The sequence below is a fragment of the Delphinapterus leucas genome, chromosome 3 (assembly GCF_059928025.1).
Source record: "Delphinapterus leucas isolate spDelLeu-1000000601 "Yukka" chromosome 3, BTC_Dleu_Yukka2, whole genome shotgun sequence".
Classification (NCBI taxonomy): Eukaryota; Metazoa; Chordata; class Mammalia; order Artiodactyla; family Monodontidae; genus Delphinapterus; species Delphinapterus leucas.
The window spans coordinates 28,315,093-28,336,449 of record NC_143131.1 but is presented as its reverse complement, the minus strand read 5'-3'; the positions used below and the strand labels follow the sequence as shown (position 1 = coordinate 28,336,449).

The 21,357-nt window shown below is 44.8% G+C and overlaps 1 protein-coding gene across 8 annotated transcripts in view; it reads left to right on the top strand.

Moving 5' to 3' along the window:
* The first annotated feature begins 19,754 nt into the window (after positions 1-19,754).
* Positions 19,755-21,357, top strand: part of ZFR (zinc finger RNA binding protein) — a 75,468-nt gene continuing 73,865 nt past the window's right edge. For 6 of the 8 annotated variants that reach the window (XM_022599844.3, XM_089908729.1, XM_022599833.2 and 3 more), the window contains exons 1-2: positions 19,757-19,866; positions 20,162-20,261. In XM_022599844.3, the coding sequence (XP_022455552.1) occupies positions 19,830-19,866; positions 20,162-20,261 (137 nt within the window). In that variant the 5' untranslated portion in view covers positions 19,757-19,829. Of the gene's footprint in view, positions 19,867-20,161; positions 20,262-21,357 lie in introns of all 8 variants that reach the window. The other 2 variants (XM_089908733.1, XM_089908730.1) reach the window with 2 other exon arrangements.

The window sequence follows — 21,357 nt, the reverse complement described above, 5'->3', positions numbered from 1 at the left end:
TGCCATTTGCACTTGCAAATGTTGCATTCATGGAGATTTTCACACTAGGTACAAGCACCTGTTGTACTCAGTGTCTTCCAGAGTAGTCCTAACCAAACATCAACACACTGAAATACACATTTTTTTATTATAAAGTTTTTCCCTCTCCTTTTTTTTAAAAAAAATTTCTACTAAGGCACTACGTTGATTTTAATTATAAAATTAAAATTTTATTTTAAAAAGAAAAAATTTTAATTATACATGTTGTATGTACAATTATCTACAACTTTCATTTCAGGAGAGTACAGAGGATGTCACAAAACATTTGTTATAAAAGGGGGGCATTTGGGGGCTTCCCTGGTGGCGCAGTGGTTGAGAGTCTGCCTGCCGATGCAGGGGACGCAGGTTCGTGCCCCGGTCTGGGAAGATCCCACATGCCGCGGAGCGGCTGGGCCCATGAGCCATGGCCGCTGAGCCTGCGCGTCCGGAGCCTGTGCTCCGCAATGGGAGAGGCTACAACAGTGAGAGGCCCGCGAACTGCAAAAAAAAAAAAAAAAAAAAAAGAAAAAAAAAAAAGTGTGGGGGGCATTTGGGTTTGATAAAGTGAAGAACCACCACTCTATGGGGACTATTTTTTTTTAAGTAAACGTTACATTGAAATAAACATATATACAGAAAAGTGTAACTTAATTTATAAATTAAATTTTCATAAGTTACCCATCTCCTCTGATGGACCCTAGTATTACCAGGTCCACAGAACTCTGCCTCATACTCCTCCCAGTCACTTCCCACTTACTATCCTGACTTATCATACAAGAGATTAATGTTGCCCAACCAGGAACTGAACCTGGACCATGGCAGTGAAAGCCCGGAATCCTAACCACTAGGCCACCAGGGAAGTCCCAATGTTGCCTGTTTTTAATTAAAACTTCATGTTTATGTGAAGTGATGGCTGTGTTAAGTAACCTTACTGTGGTAATCATTTCACAATATATACACTCTTCAATAAGTGTATCCAGTCATCTCATACACCTTAAACTTGCACAGCACAATATGTCAATTATATCTCAATAAAACTGGGGGGAGGGACTTCCCTGGTGGCGCAGTGGTTAAGAATCCGCCTGTCGGGCTTCCCTGGTGGCGCAGTGGTTGAGAGTCCGCCTGCCAATGCAGGGGACACGGGTTCGTGCCCCGGTCCGGGAAGATCCCACATGCCACGGAGCTGCTGGGCCCGTGAGCCATGGCCGCTGAGCTTGCGTGTCCAGAGCCTGTGCTCCACAATGTGAGAGGCCACAACAGTGAGAGGCCCGCGTACCACACACACACACACAAAAAAAAAGAATCCACCTGTCAGTGCAGGGGACACGGGTTCAATCCCTGGTCAGGACGATCACACATGCCGCGGAGCAACTAAGCTGGTGTGCCACAACTACTGAGCCTGTGCTCTAGAGCCCATGAGCCACAACTACTGAGCCTGTGTACCACAACTACTGAAGCCCGCGCGCCTGGAGCCCGTGCTCCACAACAGGAGAGGCCACCGCAATGAGAAGCCGGCACACTGCAACGAAAAGTAGTAGCCCCCGCTCGCCACAAGTACAGAAACCCTGTGTGCCTCAAAGAAGACCCAACACAATCAAAAATAAATAACTGAATAAAATTGATTCTTTAAAAAAAAAACTGGGGGAAAAAAGAAAAAAACTTCATGTAAGTGACTTCATAAAATTCTGTATTTATTTATGTATGGCTTTTTTTCCCTCAGCATTGTATTTCTGAGAACCATCTATGCTGCTACACATATCAGTCATTCATTCTCATTGCTGATACTATTCTTTTTTTTTTAATAAATTTTTTAAAATAAATTTATTTGTTTTATTTTATTTACTTTTGGCTGCGCGGGCTGTAGAGCACAGGCTCAGTAGTTGTGGCGCACGGGCTTAGTTGCTCCGCGGCATGTGGGATCTTCCCGGACCAGGGCTCAAACCCGTGTCTCCTGCATCAGCAGTCGGATTCTTAACCACTGCACCACCAGGGAAGCCCTGATACTCTTCTTTTGTACAAATGTAAGAGAATTTATTTTACCCATTTGACTATTGAAGAATATTCCGGTAGTTTCCAATTTTGGACTGTATGAATAGTTGCTTCTCTGAAGATTCTTGTACATATTTTTTATAAAACATATAAACATTATATATATATATATATATATATACACATTTCTGTAAGTGTACCTAGGAGTAGTATTGCTGGATCGTAAGTGTGAGTTTGTTGAGCTTTAATGGATTCTGCCAGTTTTCCAAAGTGGTTGAAATGATCTGCACTCCCTCTGAAGCTATGACAGTTCCACTTGCTCTACATCCTCATATCTAGACATTTAAATATATTCTTCTAACCCCACCTGACACAGAATCTTGCCCTCCAGGCTTTGAGCAACTAGCAAGGTAGGAAGGTGACCTCCCTCTCTGAATGTGCTCAAGGCTGAGTGCTGCTGAGGGGCATAGCTAGCAAGTGCTATGATCAAGGCCTTGGCTGAGTGACAGCCAAGCCTCGCCACCTCTGGAGCTCTGGAGCTCCCACTGCATCTCAGGGGGAGGATGACTTCACACCAAGGCCCTTGAGGCAGAGAAGGAGTTTTTCGAATGCCCCTGGCCTCCAGCCTCGTTGGGCTGCGCAGGTGGAGCATGGAGTAGGCAGAGGGAAGGGAAATGAGCAGGCTGCCTGTCAGCTGGAAAGCAGACTCAAGGTAGGTGGGAGTGGGGGAAGTCAGGGTACAAATGGCTGCATTTCCAAGGTGTTTGCCAATCAGATATAACTTAGAACTAGGTTTTTAATTGAAAAGTTAATTCACTATACAGGGAAAACTTTTTTTTCCAACCACCACAAGCAGGCATGTTAAAAAAAAGTCTCTTCTGTCTCTTAGATTGCCAATCCTCCAGGCCCCTTCCCCAAAGAAAGGTATGGTCCTCCAGAAGCAGCCTGTGCTTACACAAGAATAGACACAGAGCTATCTTCAATAAGTTACTCAACTTCTTTGGGCTTCATCACCTTCATCCTTAGCGTGAAGAGGTTGGGCATAGTGTTCCCCAAAGTTCCTTGTTGATAAGAATCACCTGAGGAAACTTGTTCAACGTATAGTTTCCCAGACCACACGTCCTGGGATTCTGATTTAGTGGGTCTGCAATTGGATCCAAGAATTTAAATTATTGGAAGACTCCTTAGGTGATTCTTATTATCAGAAAGTTGAGGGGAACACTGGATTTAGAGTAATTTTATTGTAATTTTACTTGGTTTTGCCTGGGGCAAAGGGGTGGTGGGGATGAGGGGTGCCAACCCTAAAGATCCAGCCCCTATTTTTCCTGGTATCCCTGACATAAAGCAAAATAAGGGCACTTAAAACATTTATTTTGAAAAGTTGGGGGTTTATTATTCATACTAATCATGAATAATAAATTTATATGGTGAAATGAAACTGGCTTTGGGCTGAAAGTCAGGAGATACATCTGGATATGGCACTAAGGAGCTGTGTGATCTTGGAAAAGTCACTTAATTCTCTAGACCTGTTTCCTTATGTATGCGGTGGAAGGGTGGATTAATGATTCTAAGGTATACACATAGTTTGGATTTTGTTTTGTTTTGTTTTCATGTTTTGACATCTCTGAACTTGGAATGCATCTTATAATCAATGGTGTCTTACAAATCTTACTGGCAGAATTTTTTTCTTTGCTGCTTTCACAATCTATAGCAGATTGGAATCAATTAAACACCATATCTAGAAATTTACTTCTAGCCTGGGAGCCTTCCGGGCCCTGGTAAAGATGGAACACGTGACCATGGGACACCAACTGACTAGGAGAACTGTCTGTCATGAACTGGGTATTATCTTACCTTCCAAGCCGTAAAACTAAACCCATACAGCAGTCTTCCAAAACAGAAGCAGCATATATATATGAGACCAGGCTGGAGTAGTCCAGTAGGCACAAATAAACTCACAAGCTGGTGGCCCAGAATCCCATGTTACCTGCTCCCATTAGCTTGCACTCTCTCCCTCCAGCCATCCTTATAGCCCATGGGAATTCCCCACGACCAGTTAAAGAAGGAAGCGAATAAGGAAGAGTCATTGATTGATCTGCATGGTATACTAGTTCCAGCTGAAATTGGACAACTGCTGCTCTACTGTCCCACTCAGGGTGACCCTGAAATACGGTGGAAAAGAGAAGTCCTGTGAGAGGGCAGGATTTGGGTTGTACACTTTATTGTCTACTTCATATGTAAGTAAAGATAGGCTGAGTACAGATCTATACTTATTAATAAGCACTCACAGCTGATCAGGGACTGGGAAAGAACAAGGCTAGAAAATGTGACATGAAGGTCTGGAGGAGAGGTACGTGGATAGACCTTCCAGAATGGTCACTGAATGTGAAAATGTTCATACCTCACGTGCAGCGGTCAGAATAATGGCCCTCAAACCTAATATATGTTCTCTTACATGGCAAAAGGAACTTTGCAGATGTGATGAAGTTAAGGATCGTGAGATGGAGAGATTATCCTAGATTATCCGGGTGGGCTTAATGTAACCACAAGGGTCCTTATAAGAGGAAGGCAGCAGTGTCTGAATCAGAGGGAGATGTGAAGATGCTCTGCCGGTGGCTTGGAAGACAAAGGAAGGGGTCGTGAGCCAGGATTGTAGGTGACCTCTAGAAGCTGGAAAAGGCAAGGAAATGGATTCTCCTCTAGAGCCTTCAGAAGGAATGTGGCCCTGTTGGCAATTTGATTTCGGCCCAGTGAGATTTCTGAACTACATCATTACAATGCATAAATGTGTTGTTTTAAGCCAGGAAGTCTGTGGTAATTTGTTATAGCAGCAATAGGAAACTAATACATCATGGAAATGCTCACCAGAGGGTGTTCCCAGAGGACGAGGCACTCTATTAACCAGGGGGACAGATGACCCATTAATGGATGTGGGTCAGCCTCTTTCCCCAGCCACCCAAGTGCTAGCTTGATAGACCCATGTACAAAGTGTACATTTAGTCATTTAATCCTCACATCAAATTTACAAGTTAATACTACTATTATTTTTCCTATTTCATAGATAAGGAGACCAGGGCATAAGGAGTTTAAGTAAATTGGCCAAAGTCATACACTCAGTAAACAGTGGAGCCAGGATTTGAACCTAGATCATCTGACTCTAGTACTGTACTATCCAATAGGGTAGTCACTAGCCATATATGTGTATTTAGATTTAAATTAAAGAAAATTAAAATTTTAATTTCTGTCCCACTAGCCACATTTCAAGCGCTCAACAGCCACATGTGGCTAGTGGCTACCCTATTGGAGAGTACAGATATAGAACATCTCTATCTTTGAAGAAATTTCTACAGGGCAGTGTTGCTCTAGAGTGTACGCTCTAAACCAATGTGCCCTTCAGCATCTCCCATTAATGATCATATCAATCTCTAAACCAGGTCACAGTGTGGCTCGGACTCTTCTCCAGTCCCCTAAATAGCTATTCCTTGTGGCTGCCTTGATTTCTGCGGGTTCTTCGGATTCCAAAGAATATGTTATTGACACAAGGAAACGCTTACAACACTGGCGTGAGGTGTTGAGACCTGGCAGCCGATTACATGTGCTAGAGGGTCAAGGTTGCTGGGAGGACTAAAATAGGTTGGCATTTGCTTATGTGCCTGGTACCATGCTGGGTGGCAGTTGGAAGAGGGTGGAGGAAGATACCAAAGATATATCATAAAACCATTGTTCTCAGGAAATGAAGGACACAGGATTAAGCTCATCTATCCCACAAACTGTTATTTAGGACCTACTATGTTATTGTCATGGTCCTAGGCATTGGGAATTTTGTGGCTGATAAAACAAACTTCCTGACCCTATGGAACGTATGTTCTTTCCTTGGGGAAAGAAAGACATTGAGTAAGAAATAGCAAGTCTGATGTGTGTTAGGAAATACAAAGTATGGCATACTTTGGGATGAAGTAATTAAAGAGCTGATAATATAAGTGTTCCAGTAGTTTATAAATGAGAAATAGCCATGTACACTAATAGGACATGTTCTTACTTTAGGCAGGTAGGAATCTTTGTAACATTTTCAGCAAGGTAGTGACATGTTGGTCAGAGGTGCTCTAGGGAGGTGGTGTGTCATGCAGGTTAGGCATTCTGGGATCATGTTGGCCGAGATATAAATCCTGCCTCTACCACTTATTAACTTCATGAACTCAGTTTTATCATCTCTAAATGGCATAAACATAATAGTCCCTACCTCATAGGTTTCTTTTTTTCTCATAGGTTTTTTTTAACACCTTTATTGGAGTATAATAGCTTTACAATGGTGTGTTAGTTTCTGCTTTATAACAAAGTGAATCATCTATACATATACGTATATCCCTATATCTCTTCCCTCTTGCATCTCCCTCCCTCCCACACTCCCTATCCCACCCCTCTAGGTGGTCACAAAGCACCAAGCTGATGTCCCTGTGCTTTGCGGCTGCTTCCCACTAGCTATCGATTTCACATTTGGTAGTGTACACATGTCCATGCCACTCTCTCACTTCATCCCAGCTTACCTTTCCAACTCCCCGTGTCCTCAAGTCCATTCTCTAGTAGGTCTGCGTCTTTATTCCCGTCCTGCTCCTAGGTTCTTCTCTCATAGGTTTTTATGAAGAATAAATGATTGTAATGTACATTGATGTTCTTCTTACTATTACTACTATTTTTAAAATTTTATATCGTTTGATAATTTTTAAGAAGATGGGTTTGAGAGAGTTAGATCCTTAGGAAGAGAGACCAATTAGTGGGCTGCTGAAGTGGCTCTGGGCAAGAAGCTGTGAAGAGGAAGAGAATTAGACATTTTAAAAAAGTGGTGGTGAAAGGGGGCCGTATTTACCAGCAATCCCATTCAGGAGAATTGAAAATATATGTCCACACAAAAACTTGTATTAGTCAGGGTTCTCCAGAGAAAAGAACCAATGAGATATACAGTGATATGTATAAGAGATTTATTACAGGAAGTGGCTCATGCCGTCACGGAGGCTGAGGAGTCCCTTGATATGCCATCTGCAAGTTGGAGAACCAGGAAAACTGGTGATGAAATTCAGTCTGAGACCAAAGGCCTGAGAATCAGAACCAACAGTGTAAGTCCCTGTGGGAGCCAAAAGGCCTAAGAACCAGGAACTCCAAGTCCGAGGGCAGGGGAAGATGGATGTCTCAGCTCCAGCAGAGAGGGAATTTGCCCGGCCTCCACCTTTTTGCTCTATTCAGGGCCTCGATGGATTGGTTGGTGGTCACCCACAATGGTGAGGGCATCTACTGATTCAAACGCTAATCTTTTCCAGAGACACTCTCACAGACACGCCCAGAAAAAAACTGTTCAACCAGCTATCTGGGCATCACTTAGCTCAGTCAAACTGACATACGGCGGCTTCCCTGGTGGCGCAGTGGTTGAGAGTCCGCCTGCCGATGCAGGAGACACGGGTTCGTGCCGCGGCCCGCGAATGATCCCACATGCTACGGAGCGCCTAGGCCCATGAGCCATGGCCGCTGATCCTATGCGTCCGGATACAGTGCTCCGCAACTGGAGAGGCCACAACAGTGAGAGGCCTGCATACCACAAAAAAATAAAATAAAACTAAAAAAAATTGACACATATGAATAAATGTTCATAGTAGCATTATTCTTTTTTTTCTTTTTTTTTATTTGATGTGGACCACTTTAAAGTCTTTATTGAATTTGTTACAATATTGCTTCTGTTTTATTTTTATTTATTTATTTTTTGAATTTTTGAATTTTATTTTTTTATACAGCAGGTCCTTATTAGTTATCTATTTTATACATATTAGTGTATATATGTCAATCCCAATCTCCCAATTCATCACACAACCACCAACCCCCACTTTCCCCCCTTGGTGTCCATACATTTGTTCTCTACATCTGTGTCTCTATTTCTGCCCTGCAAACTGGTTCATCTGTACCATTTTTCTAGATTCCACATATATGCGTTAATATACGGTATTTGTTTTTCACTTTCTGACTTACTTCATTCTGTATGACAGTCTGTAGATCCATCCACATCTCTACAAATGACCCAATTTCGTTCCTTTTCATGGCTGAGTAATATTCCATTGTATATATGTACCACAACTTCTTTATCCATTCGTCTGTCGATGGGCATTTAAGTTGCTTCCATGATCTGACTATTGTCAATAGTGCTGCAACGAACATTGGGGTGTATGTGTCTTTTTTTTTTTTTTGGCGTTACGCAGGCCTCTCACTGTTGTGGCCTCTCCTGTTGTGGAGCACAGGCTCCAGACACACAGGCTCAGCAGCCATGGCTTACAGGCCTAGCCACTCCGCGGCATGTGGGATCTTCCCGGACCAGGGCACGAACCCGTGTCCCCTGCATTGGCAGGCGGACTCTCAACCACTGCACCACCGGGGAAGCCCTGCATGTGTCTTTTTGAATAATGGTTTCCTCTGGGTATATGCCCAGTAGTGGGATTGCTGGGTCATACGGTAATTCTATTTTTAGTTTTTTAAGGAATCTCCATACTGTTCTCCATAGTGGCTGTATCAATTTACATTCCCACAAACAGTGCAAGAGGGTTTCCTTTTCTCCCCGCCCTCTCCAACATTTATTGTTTGTAGATTTTCTGATGATGCCCATTCTAACTGATGTGAGGTGATACATCATTGTGGTTTTGATTTGCATTTCTCTAATAATTAGTGATGTTGAGCAGCTCTTCATGTGCTTCTTGGCCATCTGTATGTGTTCTTTGGAGAAATGTCTATTTAGGTCTTCTGCCCATTTTTTGATTGGGTTGTTTGTTTTTTTAATATTGAGCTGCATGAGCTGCTTGTAAATTTTGGACATTAATCCTTTGTCAGTTGATTCATTTGCAAATATTTTCTCCCATTCTGAAGGTTGTCTTTTCGTCTTGTTTGTAGTTTCCTTTGCTTTCCAAAAGCTATTAAATTTCATTAGGTCCCATTTGTTTATTTTTATTTCCCTTACTCTAGGAGGTGGATCAAAAAAGATCTTCCTGTGATTTATGTCAAAGAGTGTTCTTCCTATGTTTTCCTCTAAGAGTTTTATAATGTCTGGTCTTACATTTAGGTCTCTAATCCATTTTGAGTTTATTTTTGTGTATTATGTTAGGGAGTGTTCTAATTTCATTCTTTTAAATGTAGCTGTCCAGTTTTCCCAGCACCACTTATTGAAGAGACTGTCTTCTCTCCATTGTATATCCTTGCCTCCTTTGTCATAGATTGGTTGACCATAGGTGCGTGGGTTTTTCTCTGGGCTTTCTATCCTGTTCCATTGATCTATATTTCTGTTTTTATGCCAGTACCATATTGTTTTGATTACTGTACCTTTGTAGTATAGTCAGAAGTCAGGGAGTCTGATCTCTCCAGCTCCATTTTTTCCCCTCAAGACTACTTTGGTTATTCGGGGTCTTTTATGTCTCCATACAGATTTTAAGGTTTTTTGTTCTAGTTCTGTAAAAAATGTCACTGGTAATTTGATAGGGATTGCATTGAATCTGTAGCTTGCTTTGGGTAGTATAGCCATTTTCATAATATTGATTCTTCCAATCCAAGAACATGGTATATCTCTCCATCTGTTTGTGTCATCTTTGATTTCTTTCATCAGTGTCTTATAGTTTTCTGAGTACAGGTATTTTACCTCCTTAGGTAGGTTTATTCCTAGGTATTTTATTCTTTTTGTTTCAGTGATGAATGGGATTGTTTCCTTAATTTCTCTTTCTGCTCTTTCATTGTTAGTGTATAGGAATGCAAGAGATTTCTGTGCATTAATTTTGTATCCTGCAACTTTACCAAATTCATTGATTAGCTCTAGTAGTTTTCTGGTGGCATCTTTAGGATTCTCTATGTATAGTATCATGTCATCTGCACACAGTGACAGTTTTACTTCTTCTTTTCCAATTTGTATTCCTTTTATTTCTTTTTCTTCTCTGATTCCCGTGGGTAGGACTTCCACAACTATGTTGAATAAGAGTGGTGAGAGTGGACATCCTTGTCTTGTTTCTGATCTTAGAGGAAGTGCTTTCAGTTTCTCACCATTGAGAATGATGTTTGCTGTGGGTTTGTCGTATATGGCCTTTATTATGTTGAGGTAGGTTCCCTATATTCCCACTTTCTGGAGAGTTTTTATCATAAATTGGTGTTGAGTTTCGTCAATAGCTTTTTCTGCATCTACTGAGATGATCATATGGTTTTTATTCTTCAATTTGTTAGTATGGTGTATCACATTGATTGATTTGCATATACTGAAGAATCCTTGCATCCCTGGGATAAATCCCACTTGATCATGGTGTATGATCCTTTTAATGTGTTGTTGGATTCTGTTTGCTAGTATTTTGTCAAGAAATTTTGCATCTATATTCATCAGTAATATTGGTCTGTAATTTTCTTTTTTTGTAGTATCTTTGTCTGGTTTTGGTATCAGGGTGATGGTGACCTCATAGAATGAGTTTGGGAATGTTCCTTCCTCTGCAATTTTTTGGAAGAGTTTGAGAAGGATGGGTGTTAGCTCGTCTCTAAATGTTTGATGGAGTTCACCTGTGAAGCCTTCTGGTCCTGGGGTTTTGTTTGTTGGAAGATTTTTTTTTTTTTTTTGGTACGCCGGCCTCTCACTGTTGTGGCCTCTCCCGTTGCGGAGCACAGGCTCCGGATGCACAGGCTCAGCAGCCATGGCTCATGGGCCTAGCCGCTCCGCAGTATGTGGGAACTTCCCGGACCGGGGCACGAACCCGTGTCCCCTGCATCGGCAGGTGGACTCTCAACCACTGCGCCACCAGGGAAGCCCTGTTGGAAGATTTTTAATCATAGTTTCAATTTCATTACTTGCGATTGGTCTGTTCATATTTTCTATTTCTTCCTGGTTCAGTCTTGGAAGGTTATACCTTTCTAAGAATTTGTCCATTTCTTCCAGGTTGCCCATTTTATTGGCATAGAGTTGCTTATAGTAGTATCTTATGATGCTTTGTATTTCTCCTGAGTCCATTGTAACTCTTTCATTTCTAATTTTATTGATTTGAGTCCTCTCCCTCTTCTTCTTGATGAATCTGGCTAAACGTTTATCAATTTTGTTTATCTTCTCAAAGAACCAGCTTTTAATTTTATTGATCTTTGCAATTGTTTTCTTTGTTTCTATTTCATTTATTTCTGCTCTGATCTTTATGATTTCTTTCCTTCTACTAACTTTGGGTTTTGTTTGTTCTTCTTTCTCTAGTTCCTTTAGGTGTAAGATTAGATTGTTTATTTGAGATTTTTCTTGTTTCTTGAGGTAAGCTTGTATTGCTATAAACTTCTCTCTTAGAATTGCTTTTGCTCCATCCCAGAAGTTTTGGATCATCGTGTTTTCATTGTCATTTGTCTCCAGGTATTTTTTGATTTCCTCTTTGAGTTCTTCAGTGATCTCTTGGTTATTTAGTAATATATTGTTTAGCCTCCATGTGTTTGTGTTTCTTAAGTTTTTTTCCCCTGTAACTGATTTCTAATCTTATAGCATTGTGGTCAGAAAAGATGCTTGGTATGATTTCAATTTTCTTAAATTTACTGAGGCTTGATTTGTGACCCAAGATGTGATCTATCCTGGAGAACGTTCCATGTGCACTTAAGAAGAAAGTGTAATCTGCTGTTTTGGGATGGAATGTCTATAAATATCTATTAAATCTATCTGGTCTATTGTGTCATTTAAAGCTTGTGCTTCCTTATTAATTTTCCGTGTGGATGATCTGTCCATTGGTGTAAGTGAGGTGTTAAAGTCCCCCACTATTATTGTGTTACTGTCAATTTCCTCTTTTATAGCTGTTAGCAGTTGCCTTATGTATTAAGGTGCTCCTATGTTGGGTGCATATATGTTTATAATTGTTATATCTTCTTCTTGGATTGATCCCTTGATCATTATGTAGTGTTCTTCCTTGTCTCTTGTAACATTCTTTCTTTTAAAGTCTATTTTATCTGATATGAGTATTGCTATTCCAGCTTTCTTTTGATTTCCATTTGCATGGAATATCTTTTTCCATCCCCTCACTTTCAGTCTGTATGTGTCCCTAGGTCTGAAGTGGGTCTCTTGTAGACAGCATATATATGGGTCTTGTTTTTGTATCCATTCAGCAAGCCTGTGTCTTTTGGTTGGTGCATTTAATCCCTTCACGTTTAAGGTAATTATCAATATTTATGTTCCTATTACCATTTTCTTAACTGTTATGGGTTTTTTTGAAGGTCCTTTTCTTCTTTTATGTTTCCCACTTAGAGAAGTTCCTTTAGCATTTGTTGTAGAGCCGGTTTGGCGGTGCTGAATTCTCTTAGCTTTTGCTTGTCTGTAAAGCTTTTGATTTCTCAGTCGAATCTGAATGAGATCCTTGATGGATAGAGTAATCTTTGTTGTAGGTTCTTCCCTTTCATCAGTTTAAATATATTGTGCCATTCCCTTCTGGGTTGTAGAGTTTCTGCTGAGAAATCAGCTGTTAACCTTATGGGAGTTCCCTTGTATGTTATTTGTCTTTTTTCCCTTGTTGCTTTCAATAATTTTTCTTCGCCTTTAATTTTTGTCAGTTTGATTGCTCTGTGTCTTGGCATGTTTCTCCTTGGGTTTATCCTGCCTGGGACGGGACTCTCTGTGCTTCCTGGACTTGGGTGGCTATTTCCTATCCAGTGTTAGGGAAGTTTTCAACTGTAATATCTTCAAATATTTTCTCGAGTCCTTTCTCTCTCTCTTCTCCTTCTGGGACCCCTATAATGCGAATGTTGTTGCTTTTAGTGTTGTCCCAGAGGTCTGTTAATGTCTTCATTCCTTTACAGTCATTTTTCTTTACTCTGTTCCGCAACAGTGAATTCCACCATTCTGTGTTCCAGGTCACTTACGCATTCTTCTGCCTCAGTTATTCTGCTATTCAGTCCTTCTAGTGTATTTTTCATTTCAGGTATTGTATTTTTCATCTCTGTTTGTTTGTTCTTTAATTCTTCTAGGTCTTTGTTCTTTAATTCTTCTAGGTCTTTGTTAAACTTTTCTTGCTTCTTCTCAGTCTTTGCCTCTGTTCTTTTTCCGAGGTCCTGGATCACCTTCACTATCATTATTCTGAATTCTTTTTCTGGAAGGTTGCCTATCTCCACTTCATTTAGTTGTTTTTCTGGGGTTTTATCTTGTTCCTTCATCTGGTACAAAGTCCTGTGCCTTTTCATTTTGTCTGTCTTTCTGTGAATGTGGTTTTCCTTCCACAGGCTGCAGAATTGTAGTTCTTCTTGCTTCTGCTGTCTGCCCTCTGGTGGATGAGGCTATCTAAGAGACTTGTGCAAGCTTCATGATGGGAGGGACTGGTGGTGGGTAGAGCTGGGTGTTGCTCCGGTGGGCAGAGCTCAGTAAAACTTTAATCTGCTTGTCTGCTGATGGGTGGGGCTTGGTTCCCTCCCTGTTGGTTGTTTGGCCTGAGGCAAACCAGCACTGGAGCCTACCAGGCTCTTTGGTGAGGCTAATGGCGGACTCTGGGAGGGCTCATGCCAAGGAGTACTTCCCAGAACTTCTGCTGCCAGTGTCCTTGTCCCCATGGTAAGCCACAGCCACCCCCCGCCTCTACAGGAGACCCTCCAACACTGGCAGGTAGTTCTGGTTCAGTCTCCTATGGGGTCACTGCTCCTTCCCCTGGGTCCCGATGTGCACACTACTTCGTGTGTGCCCTCCAAGAGTGGAGTCTCTGTTTCCCCCAGTCCCGTCGAAGTCCTGCAGTCAAATCCCGCTAGCCTTCAAAGTCTGCTTCTCTAGAAATTCCTCCTCCCATTGCCAGACCCCCAGGTTGGGAAGACTGATAAGTGTTTTCCAGTTTGTGAGTCACTCATCCAGCAGTTACAGGGTTTGATTTTATTGTGATTGTCCCCCTCCTACCGTCTATTGTGGCTTCTCCTTTGTCTTTGGATGTGGGGTATCCTTTTTGGTGAGCTCCAGTGTCTTCCTCTCAGTGATTATTCAGCAGTTCGTTGTGATTCTCGTGCCCTCGCAAGAGGAACTGAGCACACGTCACCCTACTTTGCCATCTTGAACCAATCTAGTAGCATTATTCTTAATAGCCAAATAGTGGAAACAAACCAAACATCCAGCAACTTATGAATGATAAACAAGATGTGGTATATCCAAACAATGGAATATTATTGTCATAAAAAGTAATGAAGTACTAATGCATGCTACAACATAGATGAAACTTGAAAATATAAGACTAAATGAAAGAAGCCAGCTAAAAATGCCACATATTGTATACGTCCATCTATATTAAATGTCCAGTATCGGCAGATCCACAAAGACAGAAAGTAGATTTGTGGTTTCCAGCAACTCAGAGGAGGAGCATAGGAAGTGACTGCTAATGGGTACAGGATTTATTATTGGGGTGATAATATTCTGAAATTAGACAGTCGTGAGAGTTGCACAATTTTGTGAATCTACAAAAAGCCACTGAATTGAATATTTTAAAAGGGTGAGTCTTATGGTATGTGAATTATATCTTAAAAAATTAAATTGAAAAAAAATAGTATAATAGGGTGAGAGAAATCAGAGACTGGCTGTCTATGCCAAGAAATCCTTTAATATCTATTCTGTCTGGTATTAACCAAAGGATTGCATTGAGCACTTGCCATGTGCCAAGTAATGCTCCAGGAATACTTTACATGTATTCATTCATGTAATGCCCACAACAATCATATAAAGTAGGCGTCATTAGTTCTTGAAGAAACTGAGGTCCAGAGAGGTTATATAAATTGCCCTAGATCTACACAACTAGTAAGTGGTGCAGGTAGGATTTGACCCCGTAAAACCTGGTCCTAGGGCCTTCCCTAGTGGCACAGTGGTTAGGAATCCACCTGACAATGCAGGGTACATGGGTTCAAGCCCTGGTCTGGGAAGATCCTACATTCTGTGGAGCAGCTAAGCCTGTGCGCCACAACTACTGAACCTGTGCTCTAGAGCCCGCGAGCCACAACTACTGAGCCCACGTGCTGCAACTACTGAAGCCCATGCATAGAGCCCGTTCTCCACAAAAAGAGAAGCCACCGCAATGAGAAGCCCGCGCACCGCAACAAAGAGTAGCCCCTGCTCACCGCAACTAGGGAAAGTCTGTGCTCAGCAATGAAGAACCAATGCAGGCAAAAATAAATAAATTTATTTATTAAAAAAAAAAACCTGGCCCTAGAAGAAACCACTATATCATAAACTCTCTTACTGAGATAAATACGTCATCTTCTACACTAAATTTCCCTTTCACAACAGCAGCTGTCGCTGTGTTTATCAAGGATACATGTTATCTCTGTGGATTACCCTACTATCTGATCCTGGATCACGGTTCTCAGTTTGTTCCTTAATTGTTTTAAAGGCCTTCATGTATCCATCAATGTATCCACCATCCAACATCCATTGGCCAAAACTCAAGCAAAAACTTCAACTGGATTCTAAAGAATATCTCTCAGCATGTCTCCCAGACCACAGAGTTATTCCTCCAAGGGAGAGGAGGAGAGCAGAGGGGAAGGGAGGGGAGAGAAGGAGAGAAGGGGTGGGGAGGGAAGAATCTAGATGGGCCTGCTTCCTGGTCTTTCACCTTCACACCCCACCAGCTGGAATGGGTCCTTCTGATAAGGATTTCCTAAGGAGAGTCAGAGATTTTCCTTTGAACTGTGAGCACCGTCCTACCCCATTTGGCCCTCAGGAACTAATCGGACAGCTGGGTCAGCTCCCTAGCCTGGCCCTGTTGTCCTCCACATGCTACCCCCTCCCCCGCTACCACCTGCCTGTGCTGGTAAGGTTCCAGAATGCCTGGAGTCTGAGCCTCATTTCCCTACTTTTATTTATTAGTCCCAAGTGCAGTGACTGTAATTATCTCTCGTGGGAGAGGATCACAGGTTCCACTTGAGCTTCCTGGCCTCCTTCTCTGTCCCTGGGCTCCGGGACCAAGGAGGAAGCAGCAGCTGCTCGTCCCTCACCTCCCCTTTCACGCTTCACTGTCTAGGTACCTCCCATTGTATGTCCTGTGGGCTTGGCCTCTCCCTCCCTCTACAAAAAATATTCCCATCCTTTGGCTCATTTTTTTTTTTTTTTTTTTTTTTTTGTGGTATGCGGGCCTCTCACTGTTGTGGCCTCTCCCGTTGCGGAGCAGCACACGCTCCGGACGCGCAGGCTCAGCGGCCATGGCTCACGGGCCCAGCCGCTCCGCAGCATGTGGGATCTTCCTGGACCGGGGCACGAACCCGTGTCCCCTGCATTTGGCTCATTTTTGGTTGTAATAAGAATGGGTGGTGGTTGGAATAATAGCCAATACTCACAAAGTGCTTATAGTGGGCAGGCACTAATCTAGGAGCTTCACATCTAGGATGATGTTAAGCCCTACCAACAACCCCCTGCTGTAGGTAGTACTTTCATCATCTCTATTTACAGAGGAGAAAAATGAGGCACAAAGAGGTTGTGACAGAGGTGAGCTACAGCACTGAGTGACGGAGCTGAGATCTGAAGCCAGCTGAGTCCGGCCTCAGAGTCTTTTTCACTATGCCATACTCCTCATAGTACAGAGTAGCTTATATATTATTCTTTCTGGCTGACATGTTTGTATTGTAAGAAGGCCTTTCAGGATACCAGTTCTTGACTCAAAGGTGTGAGGAAAGGCAAACAGATATATTTTGGGTGAGTTTAGGTGCAGGCCTTCTCAGGCTGGCTCCACCTATTCTGGGTCTGCCAATTGACATTTCCTCATTTGGCCTCAGATGCTAATTAAGGTTTCTCTTGATGATGCTGAGGCAGGTACTACAGGTTCCTGAACTGCCTTCTGAGTCATCCAAGAAAGATTAAGCTGTGCGCAGCCTGGTTCATTCATTAAATAAGTTCTATCACCAGGCACCCAATATTGGCGCCCTGCCTTCAACAAGCTGCAGCTTGATGGGGGAAGTACATATTAATCAAATAATCACGCAATAAGTGTAAGATTGTAACTGTGACAAAGGCAACTAAGTGTGAAGCATAATAAGGGTCTGATCCATTCAGGGGGTCAGGGAATTGACTGAGGCTGAGGAGTTGACTGAGTGGAGATCTTTCTTTAAAAATAAATTTACTTATTTATGGCTGTGTTGGGTCTTTGTTGCTGCTCACGGGCTTTCTCTAGTTGCGGAGAGCACTCTTCATTGCAGTGCGCGGGCTTCTCATTGCAGTGGCTTCTCTTGTTGCAGAGCACAGGCTCTAGGCACACAGGCTTCAGTAGTTGTGGCACATGGGTTTACGTGCTCCGCGGCATGTGGGAATCTTCCGGGACCAGGGCTCGAACCCGTGTCCCCTGCATTGGCAAGTGGATTCTTAACCACTGCGCCACCAGGGAAGTCCTGAGTGGAGATCTTGAAGCACAAGGGTCAACTAGGTGAAGAGAGGAGGGAAGAACATTCTAGGCAGGGAGAGCATGCAAAGCCCTGGGGTGGGACAGTGCATGGTAAATAGGAGGCCAAGGAAGCTGGAATGGAGAGAATAAAGAGGAAGATGCTGAAAAGGTGGGGAGGACAAACTACACAGGGCTTGTAGACCACATGGAAGTTTTGCTTTATGCTAAGAGGGAGAAGCACAGAAGCGTTTGATCAGATTTTCATCTTGAACTCATCACTCTGGCTGAAGTATGAATGACTGTTGTTTTACAGAAATGCTACCTCATTTAATCCCCACCACAATCCTGTGAGCATTATTGTTATTCCTGTCATACAGGTTCAGAAAGATTAAATAATGTACCCAGGTCATTCCACTACTAAATGCCCAGGAAAAGGACCCAAGTTTTCTTGATTCCAAGCCCTGTCCAAAACTCCTTCCTTAAATAATCCCAAATCAGGGGCAGGTTGAGGCCATTCCTGCTGCCACACCTACCCTTACCTCTGGGAACAGTTACCAAAGAGAAGAGGCATGCCTCCCTCTTTCTAGTTACCTGACTGCTCATTGGGGTGTGCCTGCAGCCCAGTCCTCTTCCATCCTCTAAATACCTGCCAAGCAACCAAGCACAAAATTGGCCAGAAAAGAATCTTCTTGGGCAGGTGATTAACACCTGACTTTTCTCCTCCAGTTTTAGTCAAATAGCCTAGTAACTAACAGTGCAAATTTATCAAAGCAGTTACAGTCAGCGCCTTGAAGGCTTGATTGCTCCGTGAAGTTCAAGGCAAATTACCTTTAAAATGCAGTTCTAATATCTTATGTGTAGATTTTTTTTTTTTTCCTAGCAACACACTTGGAGCACAAATAACTTTTGCCTGGAGAAACATCGGTATTCTGAAAAACAATGACATTGATTTTTCTCAAATAGTCTACACTTTCTCTCTTTTGAAATGAATAAGAGGATAATTCAGACAGGATTTTAGAAACTGTACCTTTCTAGGAGGTATGGGGGAGCAGGGTTGGCACAAATAAGAACTGAGGTACTGTCTCTGCTCTGGCATGAGAAGGTGGGATAAGGCCCTAAACTTAGTGAGTCAGTTCTGATTCCCTTTTGTGTTTCTTTTTAATGCTCATATCCAGCTCAATACAGAGAGGCGAGTAGCAGAGGGTCTGGGGGGATGGCTGTGGACTAGGTGAGGAAGAGGTGAAATGGATCACTTAGGCACTGATGGAAGGCAGGAAAGATGTAAGGTGGGAGAAATAGTCAGAAGAGGGACTGCAGGAGGAAAGAGAATGGTTGAAAATGCACAGGGAAAGTAAAGACAAAACAGTGAGAAAGCAGAGGGAACAAAGACACGGCTGCACGGTGGGGAGAGTATCCTTCTGTCCTTACCATGAAAGATTCACCACTCTTACCAAGGACTTCTGTGATCTGGACTCCCCGTCACTCGACTCCAGTCAGTCTAACTTCCTCGCTGTTCTTGAGCACGCCTGCCTTAGGACCCTCCATTTTCTGTCTTTTCCCCCCGACTGTCAACTAGGTTTGCCCCCTCACCTCCTTCACAACTCTACCCGTTGGCTGCACTAACCACGCCCTACATAAAGTAGCACCTCTCTCGCTCTCTAACTTCTTTACCACGCTTTATTCTTCAAGCTGCAGTCACCAGCCGACATCGTATTTATTTGGCTATTGTCTGAACCTCCTGCCGCCCACCCTCCCCTTTCCCAGAAGGTAAATTCCGTGTGAACAGGGACTTTGTTTTGCTCACTGCTCTATCTCCAGCACCCAGAAGAGGGCCTGACGCTTTGTGAGGGCTCCGTACACGCTGTAGGAATCAAGCGGTGGGTGCGGGTGGGAGAAGGGACCAGAAGAGAAGTGCTCGGAAGGGGTATCCAACGCAATAGCACACCTGCCGTTCTTTTTCTCTTTCTCTTCTCCCCGTCTTTCCTTCTCCACTTTAAAGGCTAAGGACAAGAACCGGGCATGCGAGAAATAAGGAAAAATCCAAATTAGTCCAGCTCAAGTCCTGGTGAAAAGTGCACGATGGAGAAGAGCAAAAGGGAGAGAACAAATGCACACGCAAAAGTGAAAGAAGTGAAAAGTAAGAAGAAAAGGCTGGTAGACGTCACTCTCTCGGGTCACTCTCCCCGACTCCCTCTCCCGGCCGGCGCGGCTCGTCTCGCCTTCGCCACCAACGCGGAGGAGACCAAGCCCGCCTTCCCCGGAGGGCGCCCCAGGCCCGCCTCAGCCGAGGCCCGCCTCAGCCGAGGCCCGGCACGCGCCCGTCGGAGCCGCGAAGGCGGCGGGACTACAGCTCCCAGGGTGCCGAGCGCGGGGGGCGCCTGCGCAGTGCGGCGGGAGGCGGCGGTCTGTTCTCCGCTGAGGAGGAGCGGGGCAGAGGAGGGAGGCAGCGGGTGAGAGTTCAGAGTTCAGCAGCAGCAGCCCGAGCCCATGATTCCCATATGCCCTGTAGTTTCTTTCACCTATGGTGAGTATAATGTGCCCCGTCGGGGTCCCCGCGTGGCCCCTTCCCCGGCCCGGGGCGGCGGGGAGGCGCGGGGGTTGGGGCAGGCTCTGGGGAGGAGGCGGCGGCCGCCACCCGGGCGTGCGAGTGAGTGAGGGAGTGCGAGGCGGGAGGGGGAGGCGGCGCGGCCGCGGCCCGGCCCGGCGAGGGCGGCTTCTCACGGAGCCTCTCTCTCTCTCTCCCCTTCCCTCCCTCGGCGTCTCTGCTCCTCCGCGCCTCTTCTCCCGCCATGGGACCCGACTCTCCGTGCCCGTCGCAGTGCCCAGCCGGCTGGGGGAAGATGCCAAAATGGCGACCGGCAACTACTTTGGATTCACCCACAGCGGGGCGGCGGCGGCGGCGGCTGCGGCCCAGTATAGGTAACGGCTCCCCGCCCTCTCCCTCCTCTCCCCCTGCTCGCCCCTCCGCCCGGATCCCGCCGACACGACGCTCACACGCCCGCCGCCCCCCCGTGCCCCCCCCCCCTCCGAGCGCCGGCCGGCGGCAGGCCGAGCCCCGCGGCCTCGCCTGGCCCGGGGCGGGCAGCGGCCCCGGAGGGGGCGGGAGCGGGAGACGGTGAGGCGGAGGGCCTCCCGGGCCTTTGGCGGCCCCGCAGCTAAAATGGCCTCCCGCGGCCTTGGAGCCGAGCCGCCACCCCCGCCGGGCTGGGAGGGAGGGAGCCGAGGCCGCGGCCCCTGCGGTGCCTCCGGTCCCCGCCCCCGCCGGGCCGGTCCCCACCTCCGATATCCCTCCCACCTGGGGAAAGAGACGGTGGGCGAGGGTACCTTTCGGGGAGTGCGGAGTCGCGCCGCCCGGGCACCGGTCCTCGCCCGGTGCTCCGGCCCCCCGAGCCCAGATAACGTGTTGTTTTCTTGGGTGCCTTCTTCTGCGTCCCGTGGTCTCCCCTGGCCTTCCACCCGATCCCCGCAAACAGACTGTGGGTGTCATCGCATTCGTTTGGTTCCTTTAGTTCTCCCTTCAAGGAGAGAGGTAAACACACCAACCACCTGTGAATTGTGTAGCTGGTAGGCTGGAAGAGATGTGCGAAGTTTCTAGTGCTGATAAATGAGTCCACAGCTTTGTTCTAGCTGTTGCGTTTAGGCTCCAGGTGGGCCAGTAATTTCCCTTGGCGGGTCTTTCCCCTCCAGGGAAATGAAAAGTGCAAGTGAGGTGCCGTGAAATGCACCCTATGAAATCTCTTACCTAAGGGAAGCTCTAATTTCTGAAGTTTCTGTAGTTCGTTATATATCTTATCAAAAGAAAGAAAAACACTAGATTCTGTTGTTGTTACTTTTGAGTCAGTCTGAGACAGTCTCTTTAGACTCAGGCCGTAAGCGTTCAGGGCTCCTAAGTGATCAGCTTTTTATAGAGAGAGATTATATTAGATATCTGTGTACTAGGTAAATTAGCTATTGGTTAATAAACCCAGGTAGTTTTCTCACCTCATTCACTTCAGGCGGCGGGTTGTCTAATGGA